At 37.2% G+C, this 12383-nt stretch overlaps 1 protein-coding gene across 6 annotated transcripts in view; it reads left to right on the top strand.

Annotated features, from left to right (window-relative positions):
• VWA8 (von Willebrand factor A domain containing 8) overlaps nt 1-12383 on the top strand; it is a 342103-nt gene that overhangs the window by 136349 nt on the left and 193371 nt on the right. For all 6 annotated transcript variants that reach the window (XR_003519024.2, XR_003519025.2, XM_027588721.2 and 3 more), the window contains one exon: nt 1466-1572. Coding sequence is in view for 4 of the 6 variants with exons in the window: in XM_027588721.2 (XP_027444522.1) it covers nt 1466-1572 (107 nt within the window). In the remaining 2 variants the exon portion in view is untranslated. The remainder of the gene's footprint in view (nt 1-1465; nt 1573-12383) is intronic.

Genomic DNA, 12383 nt, shown 5'->3' with positions numbered 1-12383 from the left:
GATGCTACTTGAATCTGAAATTTTGTTTGTCATCTTAACATATAAGCATATAGTAAAATTCCTGCCACAATCCTGGTCTTTGTCTGTACAGTTTTATATTGGGTCTGTTTCAGAGACCCTGCTGGTAGTAAATAAACAGTAGATTCTCAGCGTGACAGCTTATAGGTTTTCTTCCCTGTGGAACTTGTAAATAAAAGGGAAATGGCAAGGATCTGTTGGAGGGAGAGGTCTTCTGTGCTTTGGCAAATGTGTAGCACTGAACACTGATTAAACAGGGTGACAGTTTAATTATTTTTAGCTCAAAATCGTTTGTGGTACTGCAGAACGCAAATGTTGCTCTTCTCCACTTGTCTTTCAAAATGCTTTAGCACAAAAGGGCAGTTTTCTTATTTGAAGGGTGGCAAGGTGGGAAGGTGGTAGATGGGTCAGTTGTTTAAGACATCATGATAATCTGTCTGCTTGCTTGGGTATTTCCACAGGATGGAGTATTATTTGAAGTCAAAGGATTAAACATACCCCATTTGGCAGAAAGAATATTAGACTATACTAAGTTCTATTTTTAGCTCTGCCCATGTTAGCTGGGTGGTTGTAAGCAAATTACTTAATTTATGTCCTTAGCTTCCTCATAGTTCTTGTCTCATTGTTGAGAATTACATGAAATTATATGAGAAAACAATGAAGCTTCTGGTTTAAGATCTGGCCCATAGAAGGTCCTCAATAAATGATAGTTTCTGTTGTGATCATCAGTACTATTATAACAACTACTACCATTAATGTTATGACTATTAACCATGGAGAGAATGCATATGAGATGTGTTCCTTGACTTCAGATTTATTATTGGGTTTGCTGGCTGTCAGGAGCTCATATTCTATTCTAGGCCAACTGTTTAAAGCAAATAGATGACACAGTAGTAATCATCAGAGAATAGCTGTGTAACACCTGGGGTGCTTATTTGAAAATACAGAATTCCTAGACCATCCCTGAAGAGCATAATTTCAGAGGTCTGGGGTAGTTGATTAATCAGTATTTTTTACTAGAATTCCAGGGGGTTCTCACTTGGAGTTTTTCAATGGGTGGGTCCCCAAAAATGATATTCAGAGTACTTCAGAGCTTTTGAATGTATATTTTGTTTGTTTTATGTGTTATAGTCTCTGACAAAACAAGTTCATGGAGGTGAGTTCTGGGTTGGGGGGGTGGTTCTTCTCTAATTTTATCTCTATGTTGTTTGCTAACATGCATTATTTTATATAAAATTAGTTATCTTTTAGAACATTTTAGGCATTTTATGTAGAGCTATTATATTTTATTACCACCTTCAAACTTACTTCTTTTAGATGTTAAATTGAAATTCCTTAATGAGCCCATAAGATATTAAAGATGCTATGTTGTGTTATGTTCACATTGGACTTGGCTTCTCTGAGCACAGTGCTATGAGTAATTCTTTACCCTGTGTGAAATGTTTAGGTGAAATAGCATCTGGATCCCTGAGGATTGGGGCTGTTAGTGCACCGATCTATAATGCCCATGAGAAAATGAAAGTGCCTGATGTTCTGTTCTATGACAACATTCAGGTAAGATCATTGCTTTGCATTTATGGATAAATCTCCTCTTACATTGTGGTAATTAACTCCACAGTGAAACTGATGTTTAATTTTTTTTGTAATTTGCTAAGTTCAATTTAGATGATGCCAAATGAAGTGTTGACACATCTTTTATTAAGGCATGGTAAACTTTTAAATTCTTTCCCAAGACACTTGAAAATTGGAAGAGTTACTATTGTGATTAGGGTAATATATTTTATATGTGCACATGCACTAGACTCCAGGTAAGTAAAATGAATATATCACTAAACTAAAAACAAAATGAACTAATACTCATCCTCTCTTTTGCTTTCATGTTAAATTATTTCGTATTTCAAAGAGGATGTATCCTGTGCATTCTTTTCTACATATTCCTTTCCTTTTCCTGAAAATTCCTAATATTTTTCTCTTGTTCACTTTTCCTTTTTTTTTTCCTTTTTAAGGGAGGAAAGTAGATAATTTCTCACTTGTAAACTAACCAATAATTATGGATCTTCCACTAAGACACAGAAATAAGTGTATATCCAGAAAGCTTTTCTATAGATGTTCACTTTAATAAGAATGTTTTCCAGAGAAAATTACCCATAATGTAGGAGTTTTTTCTTTTCCAGATTTTATGTTAAGTGGTTATATATTTATTTTATGAAAAGAAACATACTTAAATTTTTCTCTAATATTTGGTCCTTAATCTGAATGTAAATAATAACCTTACATTATGTTAGAAGAACTTCTACTTACTATTTTTTTTAAAGATTTATTTATTTACTTTGAGAGAGAGAGAGAAAACACATGAGCGGAGGGGGCAGAGGGAGAGGAAAAAAGAATCCCAAGCAGACTCCTCGCTGAGTGCACTACCCCACCTGGGGCTCGATCTCACGACCCTAAGAGCATAACCTGAGCTGAAACCAAGAGTCGGACACTTAACTGACTGTACCACCCAGGGGCCCCACTTCTTACTATTTTTACTATATTAAGGAGTTAGAAAAATTAAGCTTTTTATCTGCCATTTCCCAATCATATTTGTTGTTCAGTGAGTACCATAATTTATATCCCTATATTATATTAACAGTATAGAAGGTATCTAGGTAAATTCTTCTTTCTCAATAAAAATCTTGATCCAATATTTTGAAATCTGTCAAAACTGTAATTACTACCTATGAAATAGGCAAAGGTATAACCTGGATTTGTTTTGTATCCATTCTATAGCCCACTAACTAATGTAAGTTTTACTTCTCTTCCAGAGCATTAATGCTCTTACACAAGCAGTGGACAAATGATCGGACAATAAATTTACCTTTAAGACACAAAGAAGGAAAACAATCTTGCCTATCAAAGAAAGACAAAAACATGATTGTAAGGAAAACAGACTATTTCCAAGCACTGATGGTATCGTGTTCTGCCCATGTAGTGGAAAGGAATAAAGCAAAAAGAACCAGGAAACTTTGTTATAAGAGACAATTTGAAAAACTCCATGGTAGCAAAGGTTGAAAAGACCTCCCAGCATTTGAGAACATAGGAAATTCAGTAGCAGGGAGGGCCATTGTGCCCTTGAACACAGTGTCTGTTGCCATGGTGTTTGTGACATGGACAGTGAGGACCGCAGGGCTGCTGTGAACTTTACACAGTGGCCCTGAGGGACTTGCTGTAGCCTGTCTCCAGATGTACCTTTGCTTCATAAAGCATTATGAATTAACCACTAATGAAAAATTTTAGCTGTACCAATTCAAGGAACCATGGCTTTGGATTACATTGGCTTATGTTGCATATGATTTCCTTTTAGTCTGTACTTCCTTTTGAAGCAGTAGTCTTTGGTGTCTCTTGAATATTTAGGGGCTTCTCTACCATCTCTTCTATGTCCTGTGGTCCCCTTGCCACATGGTATTGAAATGGATTTTTGAAATGTGTTTTCCACACCACTAAAGTCTGTTTTTCTTTATTTTGAGTCTTCAGCAAATAGCATATGCTTGGCAGATAGTGAATGCTGAGCAAGTATGTGGTGAGTGGATTAATAAAGAAGGAGTAAAATTTTGAATGTTCATAATGAGGCTATTGTTTTATTAAATCTGTCATTAAAGAATGTTATAGTAGTAAGGAGAAATTGGAGGAAGAGAATGCAATAGCCTCTTTAACCCCAAGGAACTTTAGTTCTGAAAAAATGTTTAAAATATCTACCATGTATCAAGCCTTGTTCTAAGGTATTTGGATAAAGGGATTAAAATATGCACACATGCACACATAACAGTTGTGTAGCTCCAGGGCTCTGTCAAGGGAGAAAGACAAGAAAGTACACATGATTACTGTACAGTGTGGTGGAAGTACACACAGGTTACTATGGTAGCACTGATGAGATGATTGTCCCAGATTGGAATGATCATGGAAAATGAGCTAACCAGGCAAAGTTGACTCTCTCAGGCAGAGAGACTAGCATTTGCAGAGACTTGGCTATGTGACAGACTAGTTCATTTAGGAAGCTACATATAATTAATTATCACTGGCACAGAGCTGAGGTTGCAAATGCAAGAGTGACCAGCGATGAGGCCAGTGGGTTAGGGAAGGGTCAGAGCATCTTGACCTTGCTAATTAAGGAATCTGGACGCTATTCAGAAGAAGTGAGGAAGCCATTGATAGATGCTAAGCACATTTCCGCTTGCTAACTTTGCATTCGCTCTTTAATGTTGTCTATGAGTTGGAACCAAGGCAGAGAGAGACTTGCTGTTGCAGTAGTCTAAGTACAAGTTATGAAGGATCTGAATGGGGGGGGTGACAGCAGGTTTAGAGTGGAGAGGACACATAGCAGGGCTGTTTAGGCGGTGGGTAGAGTTGGTGGAACTATGTGTAAAGGGAAGATTTTGAAAGCCAAGATTCTTCCTCAGGGAGCACATAGTCTGATGGAAGAGTAAACAGAAGAGAAAAGAGAAAATTATTCTAAATTTTTGACTGAATATAATGTTGGAGGAGAGTGACAGGAAATGAGGCCAAGACTAAATTAGGAAGCTAGGAGGGGGAGGGGAGTCCCGGGGGGAGGCTAATGGTGAAGGTGAAGGGAGTTGAGAAGGATAGACTTCCAGTTACAAGTTAAAGTAGTCATGGGGATGTAATGTACAGCATGGGGAATATAATCAATAATATCATATCAACTTTGCAAGGTGGCAATGGTGGTGATCATTTCACACCGTATATAAATGTTGAATCATATTGCACAACCTGAAACTAATTTAACATTATAATGTCAATTATACCTCAGTAAAAAAATAAGTATCCTTTAGCAAAAAAAAAAAAAAGGAAGGCGGGATGAACCTTTGTTTCAAAGGTATTAAGAGTCATCTAAGGAATTTTGAAAAAAGAAGTGACATGATTTTGAACGAAGAAGTAACTGTCAGTTATTTAAAGAGCACATTGCCTCAAGCAGAGACTGAAGTTAGAGAAGCCAAGTTGGCTGATAAAAATCTAGGCCAGAGATGCAAAATCCTAAATGAAAACTGGGGATAGAAGGAAGGGATAGATACCGTTGACTTTTGGGTGGCTGAATGGCTTAGACGTGGTGTCTCACTGGCTCCTGGTAAGGGAAGAGTGAAGTGTGCAGGAAGATGATGGTAGAGGTTTGGTCAGGTGGTAGGAAATGATGCTATTAATGGGGATAAAAGATACAGGATAAAGAATGAAGTTGATAAGAAAATAATGAGACAAGTTTTGGATACGTTGAGGTTGAAGAAACTGGGAAATAACCATGTACATAGTTTGATAGTTGTTCAGAATATGAGGCTGGAGTTGAAGAGGAAAGTTTTACTATTGAAGATCAGCATAGAATTGGGAGCTGAAGCAATGGAATGGAGGAGAGGATTTAGGGAGAGTAGTCTGAAGTAGCTCTTCAAGCACAGACTTATGGATACCCAAGTCTCACACAGCCATCCCTCACCCTTGGGTGGGTGCCCAGGTATATGTAGGCACGCGCTACTCTGCCCTGAACCTTGACCCCTGAGGAGAGCATGTCAGAAGGTACTGAGAGAGAGCAGATGAAGGAACATGGGGGAAATCAGTTATCTAAGGAATTGTTACAACAAGAAGATCCCACCTAAAAGATTATGGAAATTGTTAGAGAGGTAGGAGGGTTTCAGGAGAGATAGACAATTAACTGGAAGAGGAAACTTTTAAGAAATTGTGCCTCAGCAATCAGACAACAAAAAGAAATAAAAGGCATCTGAATTGGCGAAGAAGTCAAACTCTCACTCGTTGCAGATGTTATGATGCTTTATGTGGAAAACCCAAAAGACTCCACCCCAAAACTACTAGAACTCATACAGGAATTCAGTAAAGTGGCAGGATATAAAATCAATGCACAGAAATCAGTTGCATTTCTGTACACCACCACCAAGACAGAAGAAAGAGAAATTAAGGAGTCGATCCCATTTACAATTGCACCCAAAAACAAAAGATACCTAGGAATAAATCTAACCAAAGAGGCAAAGAATCTGTACTCAGAAAACTATAGAATATTCATGAAAGAAATTGAGGAAGACTCGAAGAAATGGAAAAACGTTCCATGCGCATGGATTGGAAGAACAAATATTGTGAAAATGTCTATGCTACCTAGAGCAATCTACACATTTAATGCAATTCCTATCAAAACATCATCAACTTTTTTCAAAGAAATGGGACAAATAGTCCTAAAATTTGTATGGAACCAGAAAACCCCGAATAGCCAGAGGAATGTTGAAAAAGAAAAGTAAAGCCAGTGGCATCACAATTCCAGACTTCAAACTCTATTATAAAGCTGTCATCATCAAGACAGTATGGTACTGGCACAAAAACAGACATAGATCACTGGAATAGAATAGAGAGCCCAGAAATGGACCCTCAGCTTTATGGTCAACTAATCTTTGGCAAAGCAGGGAAGAATGTCCAATGGAAAAAAGACAGTCTCTTCAACAAATGGTGTTGGGAAAATTGGACAGCCCACATGCAGAAGAATGAAACTGCACCATTTTCTTACACCACACACAAAAATAGACTCCAAATGGATGAAAGACCTCAATGTGAGACAGGAATCCATCAAAATCCTTGAGGAGAACACAGGCAGCAACCTCTTCGACCTCAGCCGCAGCAGCTTCTTCCTAGAAACATCACCAAAGGCAAGGGAAGCAAGGGCAAAAATGAACTGTTGGGACTTCATCAAGATAAAAAGCTTTTGCACAGCAAAGGAAACAGTCAACAAAACCAAAAGACAACTGACAGAATGGGAGAAGATATTTGCAAATGACCTATCAGATAAAGGGCTAGTATCCAAAATCTATAAAGAACTTATCAAACTCAACACCCAGAGAACAGGTAATCCAATCAAGAAACGGGCAGAAGACATGAACAGACATTTTTGCAAAGAAGACATCTAGATGACCAACAGACACATGAGAAAGTGCTCAACATTACTTGGCATCGGGGAAATACAAATCAAAACCTCAGTGAGATACCACCTCACACCAGTCAGAATGGCTAAAATTAGCAAGTCAGGAAATGACAGATGTTGGTGAGGATGCAGAGAAAGGGGAACCCTCCTACACTGTTGGTGGGAATGCAAGCTGGTGCAGCCATTCTGGAAAACAGTATGGAGGTTCCTCAAAAAGTTGAAAATAGAGCTACCCTACAATCCAGCAATTACACTACTGGGTATTTACCCCAAAGATACAAATGTAGTGATCCAAAGGGGCACATGCACCCCAATGTTTATAGCAGCAATGTCCACAATAGCCAAACTATGGAAAGAGCCTAGATGTCTATCAACAGATGAATGGATAAAGAAGATGGGGGTATATATATCTATGGTGGAATATTATGCAGCCATCAAAAAAATGACATCTTGCCATTTGCAATGACATGGATGGAACTAGAGGGTATTATGCTAAGTGAAGTAGGTCAGTCAGAGAAAGACAATTATCATATGACCTCACAATATGAGGAATTTGAGAAACAAGACAGAGGATCATAGGGGAAGGGAGGGAAAAATGAAACAAGATGAAACCAGAGAGGGAGACAAACCATAAGAGACTCTTAATCTCCGGAAATAAACTGAGGGTTGCTGGAGTGGTGGTGGGTGGGAGGGATGGGGTGGCTGGGTGATGGACATTGGGGAGAGTATGTACTAGGGTGAGTGTTGCGACTTGTGTAAGACTGATGAATCACAGACCTGTACCCCTGAAACAAATAATACATTATATGTTAATAAAAAAAATTAAAAAATTATCTGTGGTTGGGGCGCCGGGTGGCTCAGTTGGTCAAGCATCTGCCTTCAGCTCAGGTCATGATCCCAGAGTCCTGGGATGGAACGCCCCCCTCCCCCATGCTCCCTGCTCAGCGGGGAGTCTGCTTCTCCCTCTGCCCCTCCCCCTGCTCCTTCTCCTTCTCCCTCGCTTTCTCTCCCTCTCTCTCTCTCTTTCATTCTCTCAAATAAATAAATAAAATCTTGAAATTGTCTGGGGTACTTAAGTGGGCTAAGAGGTTAAGAGAAGAATTACGTAGGCAGTGACCTTAGCCTCAGCTAATGTTTGTTGATTTGAATAATCTAGTTAGATGGAATGAGGGTGTGAAGTAGGAGAACATGAGTACAGTAGAGAAGAATACAACTATATTTTGAATTGTTTTTCAGTATTTACATTGCTTTTTTATCTGGTTATGCAGGTGCTCGTTCCAACTTTTTTCTTTTCCTCGTGCAGATTAGCCCCTTTGTTACTAGAAGACTTAAATTGGCACTGACTTTTCATCTTAGCTAGAAGGAAGAGATCTCCAGACCACATCATCACTAGAACCCAGAATAAAGGGGTGTTCTAGGACTCCCTTTTAAGTAGGGTAACCACACACATTGGCTTGCTTAAGATAATCCCTAAAATAGTTCCTGTTTACATTTGTTGTCCATTATTATTAACGAGGTCTCTTTTGAATCTTAAAAATGTTCCAGAGTGGACAATAAATTGACAAGCTCATCCTACTTTGAGCTTTGTTAAAACTCTAGCTCATTGGTGTATCTGAAAACATTTCAAAAAAATTAAAAATACAAAGATAAACATTAGGAAATACCCATCTGTTTTTGAAGGAAAGAAAAAACTTTCTGTTTGTCTAGGAAAGAAACTCTGAAAGGAAGTACAGCTTAATTTGACAAGTTAAACGGGAAATGCTTGAGATGTAAAAAAAAAAAAAAAAAAAAAAAAAAATCCATAAAACAAGCTAAAAAAAGAAAAGCAAGTAACAAGCTAGAAAAATATCTGCAAACAGTTAATTTGCCTTTTCCACAAATAGGGAGCTTCAATAACTTCAGTCCTTAGGTGGCTGTTACTGTTTTGATATAGAAAACCAAGAGAAAGAAATAGGCATGTTAATTGTTCTGGGATATATTTCTTCCCCCAGCCTCCCCCCACCATGAATGTAATTTCCTTTGTGGCTGTTGTGAACAATCTTAATCTTGTTCTTTTATTATATTGTGTCCTAACTCATATAAAAATGTGGAAGCTAAATACTATATTTCTAATTCTAAAATTATACATCCTTTGAAGGTAATGGTTAAGACCAAGTTAGTGTAGGGGCGCCTGGGTGGCTCAGTTGGTTAAGCGACTGCCTTCGGCTCAGGTCATGATCCTGGAGTCCCAGGATCGAGTCCCGCATCGGGCTCCCTGCTCAGCGGGGAGTCTGCTTCTCCCTCTGACCCTCTCCCCTCTCATGCTCTCTCTCTATCTCATTCTCTCTCTCAAATAAATAAATAAATAAAATCTTTAAAAAAAAAAAAAAAAAGACCAAGTTAGTGTAAAATGTTCCCTGGAAGTCTCCAGTTATTTTGGAAAGCCTATGTATATTTACATTATTAGCAAGTACTAATTTAAATATAATATTAAATTATAAGCCAACCCTACATAGAGCAATAGTTAAAATATATTTGAATTAAATTATAAAAACTCTTTGAGGTAATGGTGAGTGGCTTTGTCTTCCTTAAGTGGACTACTTGAAGTTTTAAGTACCAGTGATCTAACTAGTTATATAAATTATAACCACAGCATTAATTTTTGTTTTTTTAAAAAATCAAATGGAGTATTGTCTATTATAATAGATGCTTTACTTTCTTTTTTATTCAGTGTATTTAAACTGAAGAAAAAAAAAACAATTTACCCACTTCTCCCACCCCTACCTCCAGCCTCTAGTAACCACCAATATGTTTTCTATATTTATGAGCTTGGATATTTTAATTTTTTTAGTGTATATATATATATATGTTATATATATGTTGTTTACATATTACAAATATACACATAGATATTTTTAGATTCCATATGAGATCATACAGTATTTTCTTTCTCTGACTTTTTTCACTTAGCATAATGCCCTCAAGGACCATCCATGTTGTTACAAATGGCAAGATTTCATTCTTTTTGTGGCTGAATAATATTCCATTGTGTATATATATGCCACATCTTCTTTATCCATTCATCCATCAACAGACACATAGGTTGTTTCCATACCTTGGCTATTATAAATAATGGTGCAGTGAATATGGGGGTTCAAATATCTTTTCAAATTAGTCTTTTCATTTTCTTCAAAAAAATACCCAGAAGTAGAATTGCTCGGTCATATGGTAGTTCTGTTTTTAATTTTTTGAGGAACTTCTATACTGATTTTCATAGTGGCCACATCAGTTTACATTCCACCAACAATACCACAAAGTTTCCCTTATCTTTACATTCTCACCAACACTTGTTATTTCTAGTCTTTTTGATAATAGCCATTCTAACAGATAGGAGGTGACATCTCATTATGGTTTTGATTTACATTTCTCTGATGACTGTGATGTAGAGCATTTTTTCCATATGCCCATTTTTTACTTAGAGTGTTTGGTTTTTTTTCCTGTTGAGGTATATGAGTTCTTTACATATTTTGATATGAGCCCCTTATCAGATATATGATTTGCAAATAGTTTCTCCCATTCACTAGGTTGCCTTTTCATTCTGTTGATAGTTTCCTTCACTGGGCAGAAGCTGCTTAGTTGGATGGAGTCCCACTTGTTTAATTTTGCTTTCATTGCTTGTGCTTTTGGTGACAGATTCCAAAATCATCACTAAGACCCATGTCACAGAGCTTACCATCTATGTTTTCTTCTAGAAGTTTTATGGTTTCAGAGCCTAACATTCAAGTTTTTAATATATTTTGTGTTAATATTTGTGAATGGTGGAAGATAGTGATCCAGTTTCATTCTTTTGCATGTGACTGTCCATTTTCCCAACACCATTTATTGAAGAGACTGTCCTTTCTCCATTGTTTTTTTTTTTTTTTAAGATTTTATTTATTTATTTGACAAAGCGAGACACAGTGAGAGAGGGAACACAAGCAGGGGAAGTGGGAGGGGGAGAAGCAGGCTTCCCGCAGAGCAGGGAGCCCGATGCGGGGCTCGATCCCAGGACCCTGGGATCATGACCTGAGCTGAAGGCAGCCGCTTAACGACTGAGCCACCCAGGTGCCCCTCTCCATTGTTTTCTTCATTCTTGACTCCTTTGTCATAAACTAATTGACCATTGATGCATATGGGTTTATTTCTAGGCTATTCTGTTCCATTGATTTATATGTCTTTTTCTGCCAATATTATAATTTGATTGATTGCTATACCTTTTTTTAATTACTGCAGCTTTTTTAATTCACTGCTATAGCTTTTTTATTACTATAGCTTTGTAATATAGTTTGAAATCAGAAAGTGTGATACTTTCAACATTGTTCTTCTTTCTTATGACTTTTTGACTATTTAGGATCTTTTATGATTCCATATAAATTTTAGGATTGTTTGTTCTGTTTCTGTGAGAAATGCCATTGAAATTTTGATAGGGATTACATCGAATATATAGATATAGTATGACACTTTTAACAACATTAATTCTAATCCATGAACATGGAATATCTTTCCATTTATTTGTGTCTTCAATATCTTTAATGTCTTGTAGTTTTCAGTATACAGGTCTTTCACCTCCTTGGTTAAATTTATTCGTAGATATTTTAATCTTGTTGATGCAGTTGTAAGTGGGATTGTTTTAATTTCTTTTTCTGATGGTTCATTATTAGTATATAGGAAAACAACAAATTTTTTTTGTATCTTTCAACTTTGCTGAACTTGTTTATTAGTTCTAACAGCTTTCTGATAGTGTCTTTAGGGTTTTCTATATATTAATACCACCATCTGCAAATAGTGACAGGTTTACTTCTTCCTTTCCTATTTCCTTTTTTTTTTTTTAATTGCCTAATTTCTCTGGTATTGCGTTGAGTAAAAGTGGCAAGAGTGGGCATTCTTGTCTTGTTCCCGATCTTAGAGGAAAAGCTTTGAGCTTTTTAACCATTGAGTATGTTGTTATCTGTGGGCTTATTGTACATGACCTTTATTATGTTGAGATATATTCCCTCTATACTGCTTTGTTGAGAGGGTTTTTTTTTTAATCATAAAAGGGTGTTGAATTTTGTCAGATGCTTTTTCTGCATCTGTTGCAAAGATCATGATTTTTATCCTTCATTTTTTTGTGTGTTTTATTTTGTTTTTTAGATTTATTTATTTGACAGAGAGAGAGACAGTGAAGAGAGGGAACACAAGCAGGGAGAGTGGGGGAGTGAGAAGCAGACTCCCCGCTGAGCAGGGAGCCCCATGTGGGATTCAATCCCAGGGCACGGGGATCATGACCTGAGCTGAAGGCAGACAACCGACTGAGCCACCCAGACGTCCATGTCCTTCACTTTGTTAATGTGGTGTACCACATTAACTGATTTGCAGATGTTTAACCATCCTTGCATCCTTG

This window comes from Zalophus californianus, chromosome 3, assembly GCF_009762305.2.
Source record: "Zalophus californianus isolate mZalCal1 chromosome 3, mZalCal1.pri.v2, whole genome shotgun sequence".
Taxonomy (NCBI): domain Eukaryota; kingdom Metazoa; phylum Chordata; class Mammalia; order Carnivora; family Otariidae; genus Zalophus; species Zalophus californianus.
The sequence above is the reverse complement of the archived record's forward strand: the minus strand, read 5'-3'. Positions and strand labels throughout refer to the sequence as shown.